Below are 19922 nucleotides of genomic sequence, written 5' to 3'. Positions count from 1 at the left end.
AGGACTCTGCACTTTAGTAGCAGCTAACATCTAGCCCCAGGAGGAAAGAGGACATTGACTGCTTTACATGTATTAACTCATTTAATCCTCTCAGCCTTAAAGTAGGCAGTATTGCCATGTCCACTTTGCACAGGGGGACACTGAGGCTTAAAGACGTTACGTGGTTTGCCTAAAGTTAGATAGCCCTCAGAGTCGGGACTTGGATGCTCACTGCCTGACACCCAAGGGTGGGCTCTTGATCATTGCTCTACATGGCTTCCACATAGAAGCTCCTCAGTGGTCCCAGAATGAGTCTTTGCTGTAATGCATTCACAGAGACTTGCAGTCACCTGACACTCAACGAGTCCAGTCCCCAAATTTTACTGTTGAGGCAAACGCTAAGCTAAGTTGTGTTGGTTGTAGGAAGTTACGAGTGAAAGACACAGGCCTGGAATCCAAGTCTTCTGATGACTTAGACCTAAAAATAAATGAGTCTGAATGACTTTCAGCTGACCCCCCCACCATGGTTAGCAATGTGCAAATACTGCTGGAAGGATTTTGAAGATTATTACTAAAGCTCTAGATAATAGTTTAACATTCCCAATAAAAATAATTACTTCTCTGGTAGTTGAATTAAAGCTTAGTCTAAATAATGTTTTGCTCTAAAAATTACAAGCCTGTGCTTCTTTAGCATAAGGACTGATTAATGGAACTAATTACTAATCTCTACGTGCTGAGGAAATGGATTTAAAAAAAAAAAAACCTGAGAAAAAGGTGAAAGTTTGACAGAGAAAATTTTTTTGGAAAATGTAAGTGGTTTTTAGTGTCAGATATTTATGAATTCACCTATTAACTTCAGAAGGCATTCTAGATCTTCACAAATCATTGCAAATATGACTAATTTGTAAAGAATTTTAATCCTGGTTGAAAAGGAAAACACAGTTTTTTATCCTACCTGCCTTTACTTTTCTAAGGTGTTACCAATTCATTCACCAGTCTACTGATTGCTGATTTTTGTTTCCAAATAAACCCTCTTGGATTTTAGTTATATAAACTATTAATATAGGTCCATTTCAAAGTGCTTGGATGACTTACTAATTGTTTGTTCTGGGCTACAATCATGGTCTTCTGCTCTTCTGAAGCGTTCATACTAATTTTCAGTTCCTCCAGTTCTTCTTTTAACAGATTTGTTCTCATAATAGCCTTGTGGGCACTGTGGGGTGGGGAGAGAAGGCAATGAGCAAAACCTCAAATATAACCGTCAAGATACTAAGTAAAGCCATGGACTATTTTTAAACCCAAGTTGAAAACCACTGAAAACTCAAACCAGATGCCAACAACAGTAAAAAAAAAAAAAAAAAACATACTTAAGATCTTCCACAGTCCTTGGAAAAGGAAGGGATTTGGGTGGAGCATGGTGGGGGGAAAAGGCTAGAAGGAAACAAACATATTCCTGAAGATAGAGATTTGGAGACTCCCTTTGAAATCCATCACTGGCTGAATCACACGGTTCTTTTCTGCTACTAATAAGATGTAATATTAGTTAATGCAATCCCACAGTTATTGAATAATATCATGATCAGGTGCTGTACCTTGCAAGAGAACCCATGATGTTGGACAAAAGACACATGGTGTAACCTTAGAGAGGTTACATACTAGTGAAGGAGATGACAACTAAACAAACAAGTAGTTACAGATAGTCTCTATATGATATATTTTATTTAAAAGGTTTACTGCAACATCGTTTACAATAACAAAGCATTGGAAAGAAACTAAATGTCCAACAAAGGAGAACCTATTAAATGTATTATGGTAATCTATATCATGGAATTACCTATTTGTACTCCCAAAAGATTATAAACTGTTTTCTGAGCAGGGTCTTGAAGAAGGTATAATTTTTTCCTTACTAAGAAATTACATTGATCATTCAACCAATATTTATTGAGCTCCGACTCCATGCCATTCATTCTAATAGGCATTGAATAAGATAAAGATGAATCCAATCATAAGAACTCTGCTCTCCTGGAATTTATAGTCTAGTAAGGTAGACAATCATAATGGCTATTACAGTATAATAAGAACCAAGGCTGGAGTGAACCCAAGTTCTGTAGACACTATAAAAGGAAGATGGCTCAGATAATGAGAAGGAGGAAGGGGAGGGGGACAGAGGGGGAGAGAACAGAAGCTCACTGAGGGACTGCAAGCAGTCGGACATTGCTGAGCATAGAGGGGAAAATGGGAGGTAGAGACGAGGCATCAGAGGCCCCATCATGAAGGGGTTTGCAAACCAGATGAAGGACTTTGGATTTTACCCTGAGTGTGAAAGGAATGCATTGAAGTGGTTAAAGCAGGGGTATGATGTGGTCAGACTGGCAGTTAGGGGGAACCTGCCTGCTGGGGTGGCACAAGCTTTGGAAAAGGCGGGAAACCTAACCAGGAGGCTGCTGCAGTGACCCAGGTGAAAGGTGATGCTGACCTGAACTAAGTGGCAGCTATGGGAACGGAAGGAAGTAAATCTATCTGCGAGACATGAAGTGGGTAAATTAACAGGACTTGCTATTTGATGTAGAAGTGAAGTCTGAGGAAGTAAAAGGAGACAGAGATTTCTGGTTTGTAGGCAACTGGAAGGAAGGGACTGCTCTTCTATGGCAGACATTCTACTAAGCACTGGGGCAACCAGGATAAATAAGACGCGGTTCCTCCCATTAACGAGGACACATTAACACAGAAGGCAAATTATACCATGATGGGACAACAGCATGATATCAAAAATAGACTGGGAGTGCCGACAGGAAACAGGCTCTTCCTGAAGGACTGTGGGGTGGGGGGAGAATTGGGGGGGGGGTAGAAAAGAGGAGCCTTAATTCTGTAGACACTGGCATTCCCACTGTCCATCCAGATTCTCTAGCCTTTCTGTCCATCCTGCAAGTTACCTAATTCCCTTCAAGACGTGTCTTCACTGCTTAAGTTAACCAGAGTCAGCTTCTAGTGCTTGCAACCAAAAGCCCTGTCTGGCACATTCACCCAAAGCATACTTTGTTTGCTTTTTTAAAGAAACTTTGAATTATTATATTTCAAATAAATAATAAATGAGCCAATTATGGAATGGAGAGAGCTTGAGGTTAGCGTATATATATATATATATATATATATATATATATATATATATATATATATATATTTGTGTGTGTGTGGTATGCAGGTCTCTCACTGTTGTGGCCTCTCCCGTTGCGGAGTACAGGCTCTGGATGCGCAGGCTCCGGCCGCGCAGGCTCAGCGGCCACGGCCCACGGGCCCAGCCGCCCTGCGGCATGTGGGATCCTCCCGGACCGGGGCACGAACCCGTGTCCCCTGCATTGGCAGGCGGACTCTCAACCACTGCGCCACCAGGGAAGCCCAAGGTTAGCATATATTTTTTTTAATTTTATAGATTGGTTTGGAGGCTGGTCAAAAATTATGAGGGTAAGAGTTCATGGTCAGAATGCTTTACTGTCTTTTCAAGTTAACTTAGAACTTTTCTGTTCGGAATTTTAGACCTACAACATCTGTACACACATACTTTGTGAGAACCATGCTGCTTGTTTCCTGATGCTCAAGCATCTCCCAGCAACCTATTTTACCAGTGTCTGACACTTTATCTGGTATGTCTCCAAGGTCCATTATCCCCCTATCTTAAGCTAAGATCATGAAATTCTTATCATCCTTCTAGGCTACAGGTACCCTGAGGGTACATTTTAAACATGACTCATCAATATATCTCTCATAATACTTAGCATGGGACTTTGCATAGAGTAAGAGTTCTACCGAACCACAGGCTGTTGGGATGGATTCACGCTTGATCCTTAGGCATACTGGTCTTACACAGAGATTGAATGACATAGAGAACATCATTGCTAGGAAAGAACTAACAAACCTTACTGGTGGGAAAGTAAAATAGAGCAGCTGCTTTGGAAAACACTTTGGCAGTTCCTCACAATGCTAAGTATAGGTTACTACCTAGCAATTCCACTCCTAGGTATATGCCCAAGAGAACTGAAAACGTATGTCCACATAAAAACTTGTACACAAATGTTCATAGCAGTACTATTTATAAGAGTCAAAAAGTGGAAATAAACCAAGTGTCCAAACTAAGGTATATCCATACAATGGACTATTATTCAGCCATAAAAAGGAATGAAGCAGTGACATATGCTACAACATGGATGAGCTTTGGAAATATGATGCTAAGTGAAAGAAGCGAGACACAAAGGTCACATACTGTATGATTCCATTTTTATGAAAATGCCCAGAACAGGCAAATCCAGAGAGATAGAAAGTAGATTAGTGGTTGCCAGACACTGAGAGGAGGGGGAAATGGAGGGTGACAGCTAATCAGCATGGGATTTCTTTTTGGTGTGATGAAAATATTCTGGAATTAAATCATGGTGATGGCTGTACAACCTTGTGAATATACTAAAAACCACTGAATTAATTGCATACCTTAAAAGGGTGAATTTTCTGCTATGTGAATTATATCTCAATAAGAAACAGATATATATTTTTTTAAAACGGAAAAAGAACTGAAAGTCCCCAGCACACAGTAACCCTATCATGGCTCACCTTTTTAACTGAAGGCGCAATTCAGTACAGTCCTCTGATAACTGGCTGTTAGCGTCTTCCAAGCTTTCTAATGCCAATTTAAGCTTATTATTTTCCTCCTCCAATTTCTGCTTGTTGAAATGCAGGTCTGCTACACAGGTAATCAAATCAGGCATCTCTCTGCAGGTGAAAGAATGAATGAGAATAATCTTCAACATCTCTAATCCCTTCCTATCAAAGGAAGGCGAATGGTTAAGCCCAAACAGGCTTAAATATTCCCAGGAGATTTTCTACTTTATCTTCTTTCATCCTCATACGTGTAGTTTATTTACACAGTATTTATTCAAGTACTTATTACAAGAGCATCAAAGATTTTTCCAAAATTCCCAGATACTTAGCATCTGCCACTTGTGAAGTCGACTTCTACAGCTTTTATTTCTTCCTTTTCCACTTTGCTCCCAACACCTGCCTCTGTCTACACTGAAGAGTTCCTATTTCTGCCTGGGTCATGGAAAGTCCTGAAATAAACTGACACTGTACTCTTTCAGTCAGGAATCTTGGCAGGCTTGAATAGGCCTTTACCTAGGAAACAATTCCTAGAGTCTTAGAATTGTAGCCTGAAGCTCACAATTTAGTACTCATCTTTCCTATAATTTTCTACAGCTTGTTAATGTTTGTGGATGTCTCTCTTGCCCCTGACATTTGATCATCAACCCTGTGAGAGTCAGGACTGTGTGTTTCATGGAGTCGCAGGCCTTCTCTTCCTCTTTGCCATATTTTCTTAGAGTTTAGCACAGATTGGCTACATGGGTCCTACTCCACCATTTTTGCATGGATAAACCTGAAGTGTCAAAGATAAAATAAGCAAGGACAGGTCCAATGGTTAAGACTCCGTGCATCCAATGCAGCGGGCATGGGTTCAATCCCTGGTCTGGGAACTAAGATCCCACATGCCACATGCCGTGTGGTGTGTGGCAAAATAATAACAATAATAATAAGGAAGGACAGAGTCACCTCCCCTTAATATCTAAAACTCACATTTAGCAGAAAACAGCTTTTCTCATTCACATCTACAAGTATCTATTAAAGAAGTGCTTTAAAAGTAATCCCCCAAAGAGCTTAAGGTCAATGTCATAATTCTACTTCAAATGGAATTTGTTTTCCATGGAAAACACAAGCAGTCAAAGAAGGAGAAGCGTTTCATGAGTGAGAAAATGTTAATTTATGTCATACTAATCTTCCATAATTTGCGTTCCTAGTGAAACTACTTCTAATGCAACTGGGATAGAATAGGTAAAAGTTAAAAGTAAATTATGTTAACCCTACCACACACAAGAAGAGCTAAGTGACTTTACTGTAAATAAAATACATAAATCTATGAAACAAATAAGAAAACTTGAGGCACTTAAGAAAGCACTGTAAGTAAGAATGCTTACAAGACTCCTTTAAACACGTCTCCACCCAAAGCCTCAAAGCTCCGTGATAAAGAATCTGTTATATCTGTGGTCATCTTAACTGAAACACATATAAGGGAGGTTTATGAAAAATCCATTTCTCCAAACCACAAGAAAGTGGCAGAACAATCCCAAAGACATCCATTCATACTTGCTCCACCTGACTTTATGTCGTCCTGTTCCAAAGCAGAATTACCCGCTCTGCTGCTTGATCCACTATTCACTCCTTCCCTGTAACCAAAACACAAAACCAATGAGCTAGGATGCTTTGCCAAACCAAAGCTTAGCTAATTTTTCAGATGTGTTCTGTACTTTCTTATTCAGGTCTTTCTTTCTGAATTTTAAAACCATCTATTCATTCAGCAACTACTTGGAACCCAACACTGTGCTTAAATACGGTCATAGAAAAGAAACATAAGGCGTATCTCCACCTTCCATAAACTTTTAATCTAACATGAAAAGAAAATGTGCGCACAGAAGTAGGTAGGTGTTGATGTACAGCAGCTGTGCTTAGGGGATGGGAGGTCTCAGTGGGTCAGGAAGTTGATGTAGTTTAAAGGGATAAGTGGACACTTGTAGAGGTAGCAAGACCTTGGGCCTTAAAGAATTGGAAAGGAAAAGACACGAACAACTAATACTTTGGGATACACTGATGGTGTTCTTTCTCATGAAAAACCAAGTTGAACCTAGACTAACTGTACTTCGGAATATTTCACACCTGAAATTTGGGGAACCCTCTTCACAAGCCTCTATCCAGGACACCAGTGCTAGCTCTAATCCCCAAAATAAACATATTAAAATTTCAACCATTTCTTTTCCAAGAGTCTTTATACTATGATTTTAGTTTTGTCACTTAATCTTTCTAAATGCCAAACCCTTAGATTACCTCTCTGGAGCAGCTACAAAAGCCACTAAATTTGTACTTACATCCCGTTGCATTTCAGTGTGAGATGTCTGTCAGAAGATGACTGAGAGAATAACTCAGATATCACTCTTACTATTCCTAGACCTACATCCATCACCATTTCTGAGTTTCTTTCTTATATTTTGTATTTATATCTCCCATGTTTTTTCTTTTCCTTTATATTTGTTATAAAAATAAGTTTTCTATTTAGCCCTCATTCCACTTTATAAATGAATTATTGATATTTTTATTAAACAATCAAACATAAATATTTTAGTAAGAATAGAAAATTCATAAGAAAAGAGGACACAAACTTAAGGTCATCATGCAGAGATAGTCATTTTGGAGTATATTCCTCCCAACTTTTCTGTGCATATTTTTATTTCTTGACAAATTAGGGATCGTACTACATATACAGATCTATAGCCAATTGTTTGAAATAAATACATATGAATATTTCTCTTGTCAAATATTTATCTAATTATAATTTTGAGTGACTAATTAGGATTCTAGTGTGTGGAAGTACTGTAAGTCATTTGTCCAAATATCTGCTTTTAAATATTTACATTGCTTATATTTATCACTATGATAAACAACATTCTGCATATATAGAGCATATGATTGGTTGTTTTTCCTGAAGTTACATTATTTGACCACATTACATATTTTTAAGGGTTTGATACACATTCCTAAATTGCCCGTGAAAAACTGTGCCAACTTACACTATTACCAACAAAGTATGAGAGGTCCTATTTCTCCACCTGCCCTGATAACATGGGATAGAGTCATTCTTCTAAATCTTTGTTAACCTGATGGGCAAAAATGATATGTTCTCTTTATTTGCATTTCTTTGATTACTAGTAAGATTAGATATTTTTATATATATTTATCTTGCCTTCACAATTAACTCGTGTATAGCAAACAACATCTCAGTCACATTTTTTTTTTTTTTTTTTTTTTTTTTTTGCGGTATGCGGGCCTCTCACTGTTGTGGCCTCCCCCGTTGCGGAGCACAGGCTCTGGACGCGCAGGCTCCGGATGCGCAGGCTCAGCAGCCATGGCTCACGGGCCCAGCCGCTCCGCGGCATATGGGATCCTCCCAGACCGGGGCACGAACCCGTATCCCCTGCATCCGCAGGCGGACTCTCAACCACTTGCGCCACCAGGGAGGCCCTCAGTCACATTTTTTAAGTCATTATATATTAGGAAACCATTGACCAAAACCGCCTGACTTGGCCAGGCATGATGATAACCACGTGCATGAATTGTCTCACAACAGGAGGTACCGATAAAGAACACAGTACTGGCGGCTTTCCTGGTGGCGCAGTGGCCGAGAGTCCGCCTGCCGATGCAGGGGATGCGGGTTCGTGCCCCGGTCCGGGAAGATCCCACATGCCACAGAGCGGCTGGGCCCGTGAGCCATGGCCGCTGAGCCTGCGCGTCCGGAGCCTGTGCTCCGCAACGGGAGAGGCCACAACAGTGAGAGGCCCGCGTACGGCAAAAAAAAAAAAAAAAAAAAAAAAAAAAAAAAAGAACACAGTACTGGGCTTCCCTGGGGGCGCAGCGGTTAAGAATCCCCCTGCCAATGAAGGGGACACGGGTTCGAGCCCTGATCAGGGAAGATCCCACGTGCCGCGGAGCAACTAAGCCCGTGCACCACAGCTACTGAGCCTGCGCTCTAGAGCCCATGAGCCACAACTACTGAAGCCCGCGCGCCTAGAGCCCGTGCTCCGCAACAAGAGAAGCCACCTCAACGAGAAGCCCACGCACCGCAACGAAGAGTAGCCCCTGCTCGCCGCAACTAGAGAAAGCCCGTGTGCAGCAACGAAAAACCCAACACAGCCAAAAAAAAAAAAAAAAACCACAGTGCTACCGCAGAAAACTAACCGGGAGAATGTGGGAGGCGCCAAAAAGAGGAAGGAAGAGACTCTATGTCCTGCCAACCTCCCAGAAACCCGCACGCTGGAATCCATCTTGGCAGAGGGATACGCACGCCACCAGGGAGGACCCTGAGTCAGAATGATGGGTCAGAGACAACCCGGAAACTAACCCCATTACCGCAAAACCCGAGACTGCGAGCCACGTGGCAGAGCAGTCCTCCTGGGTTCCCTTACCCTGCTGCTCTCCACCTGGGCACCGCTTCCCAATTAAGTCTCTTGCTTTGTCAGCACTTGTGTCTCCTTGGACAAGTCATTTCTGACTGTTAGACAAGAGTCCACTCTCAGGACCCGGAACGGGTCCCCCTTCCTGCAACATACACATCCTAACCCCGCATCTAACCCCGAAATCTAGCAAGCTTTGCCACCGTTTGGGCTCAAAGCATTCTTTAAGAAAACCCCTAGTACGTATCAGCTGGTAGCTGGAGATTGGTGGCTGAGTAAAAGCCAAAGGATTAGGCTTCCTGTGAAAGAAGATGATGCTTCCCCAGTATCCGCCCAGGGCACCTGATCTCACGGGTACCATTCTCCTTCTCCTTTTTTCAGCTTCACCATCCTTTCCTTTTCCTTTCAGCCTCCCTATATTCTAGGCTTCTAAATTACACTCACTGACTACATCTCCCCACTGACCTTAAAAGGGAGGTCATGCTGAATTTAAATGCATTTGGTGACTTGGTGGTCAGTACCAATAACTTGCTTGACTCCTATGCCAGAAGAACGTAATAATATGTGCTGCCCCTAATCACAATAAATGAATGTTATCATAATTAACATAATAGGTTCTCAAAGTGTGCCCATCACCCCCCACCAACTCCCCCCATCAGTATCAGTGTCACCTGGAAACATGCTAGAAATGCAAATTATCAGGCTTAACCCCAGACCTACTTGATCATGGCGGAAATACCCAACAATCAGGTACAATATCATTTAGGTGATTCCAGTGCATGCTCAAATGTGAGAAGCACCAGATTACAGTATTTCCATCAGTGCAGAAAACAGTGATTAGCATTCATTGTAAGCAATTGTTAAAACAGAACCCGAAAACACCATCCTGCTGGGACGATGATTACCATTTGTTTCTGCAGTGAGCTATCCATTCTCTCATGATGGCCTGGAAGGTTTCCAGATTCACATGCATGTCTCTCTTTTCAGGATCAAGCATGTTCCACAGCTCCTCAAGGCTACCATCTTCAGAACCTTGTCTAGTTGTCTGTCTCAAGTAATCTATTACTTTGGTAACTCTGACTGAGCCTTAGGAAGAAAAAAGCCAAGTTGGTTATAAAAGGTGGGGAAAGATTATTTTTTTAAAATGAGGCACTTAACTCTTTTAGGTCTCTTGGGAACCTAAACGTGCCTTATAACCTTCGCAGTACTGCTGAGTTGGTATCACAGAGTAAAAAGAGCACTGGCCTTGGGTTGGAGTCTAACAGACTAGGGTCAGATCTTGGCTCTGGACTGTGTCAGCTGTGTGGCTCTGGGAAAATCACTCAATCTCTTTGAGCCTCAGTGTCCTTGTCTGTGAGATGATGCCTACTACACAGAGTTGTTGTGAGATCTAAATAAGAACGATCTATGTATTCAATAATCACTTGTGGGAAGTGATCAAAATGCCACTATTTTTGTCTCCCATTCTTTTCTTAAAAAACATTCGGTGAAGGAAGGGTTTCCTCTGCCCTAGATGAAATTTCAGCCTCCAGTAAGTGGTCTGACTTTTATTTGGGGGGAGGGGTAGAAAAGTCATTCTTAGACACAGTCAGTCCTACTATCACATTCAGAAATTAAAGTCAAACAAACTCTGTTAGTTATTAACACACCAATCTTCCTTAAGCATAAGACACATCTTTGAACTAAGTCCTGACTTAGGCTAGCTGCTTGAAGGGGAGAAGGAAAAGGAAGTAGAAGGTTGATAGGGTAGATACGGAAGTGAAGATTCTTCCCCCAGGAGGTAAGCAGAGACCCTGGTATATATATAGAATAAGTCCAGTACATAATTAGAAGGAAGGGAGAGTTGTAAAGGAGACTGAACAACTTTAAAGAGAGTATTACTTTAATGGAAAATGTCATTTGGCTGTGACAGGAAGAAATGGAAATAAAATTATTAATAATTATTTAGAGAGATGATTTTTATTCCTGTTTGCAGTAGAGTTGGAGAGTCAAAAAGAATACCTATATCTCATTTTCCTCCACTAAAACTCTGGAACCTGTATCATATACCTCAAAACTCGAAAGGTCTTCTGTGATGGTTTTGCAATGCGTCAACTTAACGGGGCCACGGAGTGCCCAGATATTTGATCCAACATTATTCTGGTTGCTTCTGTCAGGGTGTTTTTGAATGCAGTTAACATTTAAACTGGTAGACTTAGTAACACAGACTGCCCTCCCTAACGTGTGTGGGCCTGCATAGAACAAAATGGCAGACGCTTCCCCAAGTGAGAGAGCGTTCTTCCTGCATGACTGCCTTGGAACCAGGACTTGTCTTTTTTCCTGACTTTGGACTCAAACAAAAACATCAGCTCCTCCTCAGTTTTCAGCCTGTCGACCTTTGGACAGGTTCTCTCCTGGTTCTCAGGTCTTTGGACGCTGACTGGGACTAAACCATCATCAGCTCTCCAGGTCTCCAGTTTGCTCACTCACCCTGCAGATCTTCGAACGTGTCTGCTTCCATAATCCTGTGAGTCAATTCTTTACAATAAATCTCTTTATGTACATTACACACGTGCGTGCGTGCACGCGCGCACGCATGCACACACACACACACACACATTGGTTCTGTTTCTAACACACCTTCCATCTCCCTTCGGTGGAGTTTCCTTATTTTCTTCAGGGAAATAGTTCCTTAAATTCTGTCCAAACAGAGAGGCTTTTGGGGAATAAATAAGTCCCATTCATCCTACCAATATAATTAAGAGTATCGGCAAATGTTTTGCTATGAGAATGTTCATTATGGATCATTATGGTGCTGTTCATAATAGAGAAAAAAATATCCAATTGAGACATATTGTTTAAATATACTATGTTACATCCCCCAAAAGTACAGTATATAAAGCAAATTTGTTGACCCAGACAAGTACTCAAAATTATTAAGTGAGCAAAAGCAGATTATAAAGCAAGTCTGGGAACGTTCCCATACATACTTAGGGAACTTGTTGTATATAGCTTAAGGAGAAAGAATGACCAAAAACAGGCCTTAAACCATTGTGGTGGTGAGGTGGACAGACTCCAGGGTGCCCCTTTATGATCCCTGCCTCCTAATGTTTACACTCCTGTGTAGTCTCCTCCCTTGAGTGTGGGCATGACCTGGGACTTGCTTCTAACCAGTAGAATATGGCAAAGGAGACAGGATTACATGTATATAACTGCATGATTAAGTTACATAAGATCACAGTGCCTATCTTGCTGGAGTCATTCCCTTGCTGGCTTTGAAGAGGCAAACTGCCATATTATGGACTACCTATGTTTAGAGGTCCAATTAGTAAGAAACTGTCCAGCTGACAGCAGCAAGACTCTGAAGCCCTCAGTATACAACTGCAAGAAACTAAATTCTGCCACCTAAAGCAGGTCATTCCCCAGTCGAGCCACAGATGAGACAGCTGCCCTGGCCAACATCTTGACTGCAGCCTTGTGAGTGAGTTCCTTAACAGAGGACCCATGTCAACCATGTGTGAATTCCTGATTCACAGAAATTGTGAGGTAGTAAATGTGTGTTGTTTCAAGCCACCAAGTTTGTCATAATTCAGCAATAGGAAACAACATAAGTAGTTTGGGTACTGCTCATCTGAAACCATTGTGTATGTATTGTAGAAGAAAGCAAAGGAACATTTATACTGGTGTCATTGAGAACCAAGATTTTCTGTGGTTGAAAAAGGGCATACAGAATATGAGATGAGTAAAAACGTTATAGTCCTGAATTTGCTTTAGAAGGAAGACTATGAACTCATAATGCAATATATCTTCAAAATTTTTAAGTACTTCTTAGGTCTGCCCACTGAAAATGCCTAGAAACAACCACCGTCCCCTGCCTCCAGATTGTGGTCTCTATATATTATTTCCCATTAAAAGGAACCATGGATCCTTGAAGAAATAACTGATTCCAAGTTTGGGGCAGGAAATGTATGAGATAAGCCTAAAGACTTTTATAATACTAGGGAAAACAAGGAAGCTACTAAAAAGGATGGGGATGTCTCAAAAGTATTAGTACCTGGGACACCTGGTTGCTCCAGGAAGTAATGAGATGCTCAAAGAAAGATGGGGACAATGCAAACAGACATAGGAGCCCGCTTACTGGCCAACTCTGGGACAATTTGAGCATCAAAATACATAATGAAAGTAACAGATCATATATATTGAATTAAGAAGAATCCAGAAATTCATAGTGATATTAATTCACTTAATTAGAGAAATGGTAAAACCCTGATGATAGATTGACAAGTAAAAAATATAGAAAGAATATTGTAAATTGAAAATTTTCTATTTGGCAACCACCATGGTAAGAATTGATTTAGGCAAGAAATATCAATAGATGCTATGTTTCTGATCACCAATTCCAATGTGTAGGGTTCTTCCACCTACCCCCTACCCAACCCCACAACATACACACATCCAAGCAATTCTCAAGACACTAGGTGTTCTACAACTCAACCCACTTCTGACACTACCTATGTGGTGATAGTGTCAGAGCCACAGGTTAATGGCTCAGTCTTACAAAACTGCCCCCACCCCCTGTAGACACCAATTCAAGGCAGGGTTGTCACCTGTGCTTCTGATGGACCAGCTATAGATTGGAGGTTCCCATGACTCCTCTTTGTGTTCCATTAATTTGCTAGAGCAACTCACAGAACTCAAAGAAATTTTTTACTTACTATATCACCAGTTTATTATACAAGGATATAACTCAGGAACAGCCAGATGGAAGAGATATACAGGGCAAGGTATGGGGAAAGGGCATGGAGCTTCCGTGCTCTGCCCAGCATGCCACACTTTCCAAATCTCCACATGGAAGTTTTCCAAACCTCTCCTTTTGGGTTTTTATGGTGGCTTCATTACATAGGCATGATTGATTAGATCATTGGCCATTGGTGATGAAACTCAATCTCCATCCCCTCTCCCCTCCCTGGAGGTCTGGGGAGTGGGACTGAAAGTTCCAACCACCTAATCACATGATTGGCTCCACTGGCAACTAGCCCTCATCCTAAGGTAGGGTCCAAAAGTCATTTCATTAACAGAAAAAAGGCACCTTTACTACTCTCATCACTTAGGAAATTCTAATGGTTTTAGGAGCTCTGTGCCAAAAATGGGACAAAGACCAAAGACTACTTATAATAAATCATAATATCACAGATGCTAAAACTAGTGAGTGAAAGTTTGATGAGGAACAGGATGTTTACATAGATTCAAAGTATCTTCCCATAAATTATTTATTAATTACTGATGAAATAAAAATTCACATTCTAAGGCAAGTCGAGGAAAATTTAAACATAAAATATTTTCTCTGCTCTTTGGCCTCCTCTCTCCCCTCTACTGTGCATTGTGTATCTACATTATGCATCTCAAACATCCCCATCAGCAGAAATACCTGCTCAACCATAAAGAGCAACATTCTCTGAGCATCAGCAAGACAAATCGTTAGGACATAACCTTCCTTCTTAATCTTGTAAGGAGCCACGATGACCCATGAACCACTACTCGCTTTGTGTGCTTAGATCTGGATTGTGTAGACTGTCAATAATATGTCATTTAACGTACAGCCCTCTGTCTCAAAATGTGCTTTGACCTTTAACAAGCAGAACAGTTCTCAGAGCTTTCTGAAAGGCTGTTCCTGAGTTATAATCCTCAATTTGCCTCGAATAAAATTTTCCATTTCTTTCTTAGATCGACTGATTGATTTTTTATAGACATTATAAAGGAAAAATAGTAACTTTACAATAGGGATATTTGGCAGACACCACACTAATCAAGTGATCAAAGTTAAAAATCCTGATATATTGTACAGAGAAGAACATAACATCACTTCCGTAGTATGCCTGCAAAAATGTATAACCTGAATAATCAAGAGGAAATATCAGATGTTCTACAAAGTAACTGGCATATATTCTTGAAAAATTTCAAGGTCATAAAAGACAAGGAATCGAGGAACTCCTCCAGATTTAAGGAGACTAAAGAGATGTGACAATTGAATTCGATCCTGGACATGGAAACAAAAAATCTATAAAGAATATTATTGGGAAAATTGACAAAATTTGAATATAGACTTTTAAATTAGATAATAATATTGTATCAAGGTTAAATATCCTAATTTTGACAATCATTCTGTGGTCATGCAAGCAAATGTCCTTCTTTGTAGGAAATACACACTGATGTACTTAGGAGTAAAAAGGCACAATATCTGCAATTTACTCTCAATCAGAAGCACAATCAAGCTTTTATCCTGCCTTTCCTTTGGGAAACAAGACTCAGCCACAGCCAAATATTTGCTAGGCAGGGTAGAGTTTCTTTTTATAGATATTCCAGCTGATAAAATAGGAAGGAATAATAGACTATCACCTTTCACAACACCTAATGAAAGAATAAATCTAGGCCTTCATCCTCAAATAGTTTTGTCTTCTGATAAAACTATATACACCGTCTATGCGGAATCTTGCCAAAAAAAGATACAAAATTTTATCTGATCAAACTTCTAAATGCAGGGGACAAAGAAACAGGTTGTGTTTCTAAGACCACACAATCACCAAAATTCAGACTGGGGGAAACTATGAGATAAAAGAACCAGTTTCATTAACAAATAACTTAAAATACAAAAAAGAGAGAATAGGAAGGGAACATAGAGATAAGCTAGAAGACCAATAACAATGAACAAACTTTTCTTGGATATTGATTTGAACAATTAAACTGTTTAAGAAAAAATAAATTTCTCATACAAATGAGAAAACAAATGCTGATAAGATATTTGATATTAAGAAAGTATGTCACCTTTTTGGTCATAAAAATGACATTGTATATTTGTGTCTGAAATAAGTCTTTATCTTTTGAACGTACTGAAATATTTACATGTGAAATAATATGATGTCTTGGATTTGTCTCAAACTAATCCAGAGTGGAGGAGAGGAAAGTGGGTGGGGCTAGAAATGAGACATCATTATTTATGACACTATTTATGACATTATAAGGGTTACACCTCTTTATTCCTGTATATGTTTGTAATGTTCTATAATAAAAAAGTTTTAATCCAAATAAAACAAAACCATATTGACCAAGGAATTTGTGGAAGTTTATACAACAAATCATTAACAATGCTTACTCAGGGAAACAGGATTACTGATGAGTTTTTTTCCCTTCTTTTCTATATATTATTAATTTTATTACAGTGATCATGAGCCATTTACATGCTAAAAATTACTTGCGGAAATTTTTAAAAGAACACATCTCTAAGAAAAACAGAACTGAAAATCTAAAATTAACTCAAAAATTTGAGCTAAATTTGTGTAGCGGTTTCATACGTATGAAGTATATATTGCTTGTGAGGCAACAACTATGAGAGGCAAGTAGTTCCAGTCAATGATTGCAGCTGGTAAATCAGTTGATAAGCTCAATAAAATAATTCAAGACACTGGTAAAATATGCAAAACAGGTACACAGAAATTAATCAACATCTAGACAGCCACCCTTCCTCCCAAATTAGGTTGTACCCACTACGTGTGTAGACACAGATACACAGAGCACCACACATAAACCATTTCCCTTTCTCTCGCAAGAGAAAGTACAATGACTTGATGAGTACCACCGAACATTTGAGCAGATAATTTTCGACTGACCTCTGCATTTGGTGTCACATGCATTAAAAATACTTGTAAGCAACTCCTCTTCACAGGTCCTGTTATTGCTATAGGTTACTTCTTCCTTGACATCATCAGCTCCTTGTTTCCACCCTAGTAGAAGAAAAAGTTTGCATATCCAGATGCTTTTCTGTGCTAATATGCTTAATTGCTAATTTTTTTGTTTTAATTTTAACAAAGAAAACATATTTAAATAAAGAGCAGTCCACAATACTGGTTACTTAACTTGAATAGATCAAGCAGAAAAAGTGGTCTTGAAGGGTCTCTGATTATTCATTTTCCTTTCCTTATAAGTTTTATAGAGGTAGAATAAAAGGAGAGATGAAGAAGAGGGAAATGAGCTTTACTGCCCTGTAATGTTAGAAGCACTCTATGAAAAAGCAAATAGTGTAGCACAAATAGAAATATTTTAAGGAAAAATAGAGAGAACGTAAAGACTAGCTCTACAGAAAATGTGCCATTTTACATTGTTTTGTTTTTCAGGGCCTATCATATTTGGGACTCTGTAAGCAACCCACTAAATAGAATTCCAAAATTTCATTGAAATTGGCCTCCAAAATTTACATTCTCCCCTGGTCTACTTTATTGGCTCTACATTTTCTTACATGTTTTACTCTCACACACACACGAAATGCTAAAATGGTAGTTTTCAGAAAGGCATGTTGGAACTATATGAATTTTAGCTCCCCTGTATCTATGTATTCCCATCATGACATTCTAATTTGCCCAGGAGAAAGTTTGTTTTCAGGTCAGCAGAGAAATGCCAATGATTATGATTGTAAATACAATCTAGAATTTCTATCAGGTTTATAATTGAAAGCATAGAAAATACTTATATTTCACATATAAGAGTTTTTTAAGAGAGGAAAAAACAATTTTAAGGGAAAGATGGATGCTTCCCTCCAAGTTTCGATAATGTACACTGGTATTTCATTTTAGTTCAGGTATTCTCATGTGATATGCTCAAGGCTTTATCAGAAGAACAAATATTAAAAGATGAATATTTACCCTCTTCATCCAGAGATAATTTTTTCACCACTGAATCCTGAGGAGTAAAAAGTTCAGAGCTCTGATTAGAGGTGGAATCAAAGTCAAGTGTTAAGGCACTAAAATCATTTTCACTACAACAGTTTTTCAAATCCTTGTTAGAGAAGAGTTCCCTTTTTCTGATCTGTGGTATCAAAGATGTGTAATTCTGGGAGCTCTGTGATCTAGGCCTTGAGATGTTTTCCGAACTTGTGAGGATAAGAGAATATGTTGCGTTCTCAGGAGAGCTGAGATGAGAGATGGATGGGGTTCTTGGAGACACTCGTTGAGGATGCGAAGTAAAGGCACCAACTTCCTCAGGACTTGAGGAGCGAGGGTCGGGCAGAGGAATGGGAGCAGTCGTCATTTTCTTCAGTACCTCTTCAAAGTCTTTCTTGGGGTTAGTCTGTGGACTGTCAAACCTGCTAGATTGGTATTTGATAATCTGTTGGATGGAACTTGTACTCTCTTCTCTCTTTTGGATGGCTTGGATTTTTCTATAGATGCTTTGCACTGGGTTATGCCGCTTCTCAGTTGCTTTCTTGACAGAGGCCATTGTTGACTTTCCTCCAATGAGACAGAGGAAGTGGCTAAAGTACCGGCAAAAGTAGACATGTTTTTCAAAGTTAGCATTGTCCTAACAATAATGTAGCAATAGCTATGTATTCCCAAACCGACTTTGAAGGGATCAAGATGTCTTTAAACAACTATCTTTAAACAATTCCTTTTTTATATTTAAGTATAGTTGATTTACAATGGTGTGTTAGTTTCAGGTGTACAGCAGAGTGATTCAGTTATACATATATATTCTCTTTCATATTCTCTTCCATTATAGGTTATTACAAGATACTGAATATAGTTCCCTGTGGTATACAGTAAGTCATTGTGGTTTAAATAAATTCATTAAACAAATTTCCGCATGTCTAACTTTGGCCCTTAAATTTCTAGAAAATAATAACAGCTAACAATATAAAGTATTTCCCATGAGCCAGGCGTGGTACTAAGTTCTTTATATGTATCAACTCATTCATCCTCAGAACAACTCTATGAGGCAAGCATTACTATTAGCTCCATTTTCAGGCACAGAGAGAATAGGGACATACCCAAAGTTACCTTAGATAAGTGCCAGAGTCCAGATTTGAACCCAGTCAGTCTTGCTCCAGAGGACTCCTAACCACATTGCTTTTCATGTATATGTCAAATATGATGATGGTGACGATATGCAAGCTCCCATTTGAGTACCTATTCTGATTCTCATCTATTGAGAACTTAATAAATATCCACTTTATTGAGCATTTTACATGTATTATGTCTAAACTTCACACAAACCCCGTCAGATATGTAGAAATATCCTCTTTTCACAGATAATAAAACTAAGTCTCAAAAAGGTCAAGTAATTTTCTATTGGTCACATCTCTAAGATTTGTGCCAGATTGTCTGACTGCAGCATTTTATTTAATGGCAGCATATATGACCTTTAAAAAAAAAAAAGCATGATCTCACTTCTTATAAGATAGTAATTAAAGAACTTGGAAACAAATCCAAAATTTTGCCTAAACTGGTAAAATTTAAATTAATCTATGCAAAGAGTTACAATAACTTGAATAGTTATAAACAAATAGTTGAATAATTACAAAGAGTTTGAAAGTTATGATTTTTAGAACCTTAACAAAAATTTCCGTTCAGGGCTCTTTTTAAAAAGTCCCCTAGATGTATATGTATGACTGATTCACTTTGTTATAAAGCAGAAACTAATAAAAAAAAAAGGAAAAAAAAAAAAAAAAAGTCCCCTAAAAGAAAATAAACAAAGGGGCATTTAGAAAGACTGGGAAGAAGAAGATACTCAAAATCTTCTCAATCTGGCTCATTTTACCTCAAGATTTTGGCCACCAGCTACAGCTAATGAAGTTTCCATCAACAGAATCCTTCACTATTTAAGGTAATGATCATCTTTGAACCTTTATGTTGTCACTTGACAATACCCTCCTCTCTGTCTATTCAAGGCTTATCTTACAATGCCAAGCCTGAAACACATTGCCCTATTAAAATTCTGGAATCAGTGTATACTCACTGAACTCAAGCTTTCTGTTCTCTCCTAGGATGTATAACTGTACTGTATATTCTGTCATTTAATTAGATTTTGTCTTCTATTCTTGGACTGTTTCAAATGTGTATGTACATTGTCTCCTCAAAAACACTTTTAATTTCTTGTATT

At 39.2% G+C, this 19922-nt stretch overlaps 1 protein-coding gene across 1 annotated transcript in view; it reads right to left on the bottom strand.

Moving 5' to 3' along the window:
* The window catches only part of IRAG2 (inositol 1,4,5-triphosphate receptor associated 2), a 100126-nt gene extending 81863 nt beyond the window's left edge, over positions 1-18263 (bottom strand). Inside the window, exons 1-7 of the mRNA XM_060112043.1 lie at positions 17690-18263; positions 16661-16774; positions 9923-10103; positions 6163-6242; positions 5994-6072; positions 4579-4737; positions 1075-1192 (exon numbers count right to left, since the gene is read on the bottom strand). Of these exons, the coding sequence (XP_059968026.1) occupies positions 1075-1192; positions 4579-4737; positions 5994-6072; positions 6163-6242; positions 9923-10103; positions 16661-16774; positions 17690-18263 (1305 nt within the window). The remainder of the gene's footprint in view (positions 1-1074; positions 1193-4578; positions 4738-5993; positions 6073-6162; positions 6243-9922; positions 10104-16660; positions 16775-17689) is intronic.
* Positions 18264-19922: the final 1659 nt, after the last annotated feature.

The sequence above is a fragment of the Mesoplodon densirostris genome, chromosome 11 (assembly GCF_025265405.1).
Source record: "Mesoplodon densirostris isolate mMesDen1 chromosome 11, mMesDen1 primary haplotype, whole genome shotgun sequence".
In the NCBI taxonomy this organism is placed as follows: Eukaryota; Metazoa; Chordata; class Mammalia; order Artiodactyla; family Ziphiidae; genus Mesoplodon; species Mesoplodon densirostris.
This window is presented reverse-complemented; position numbering and strand designations above follow the sequence as displayed.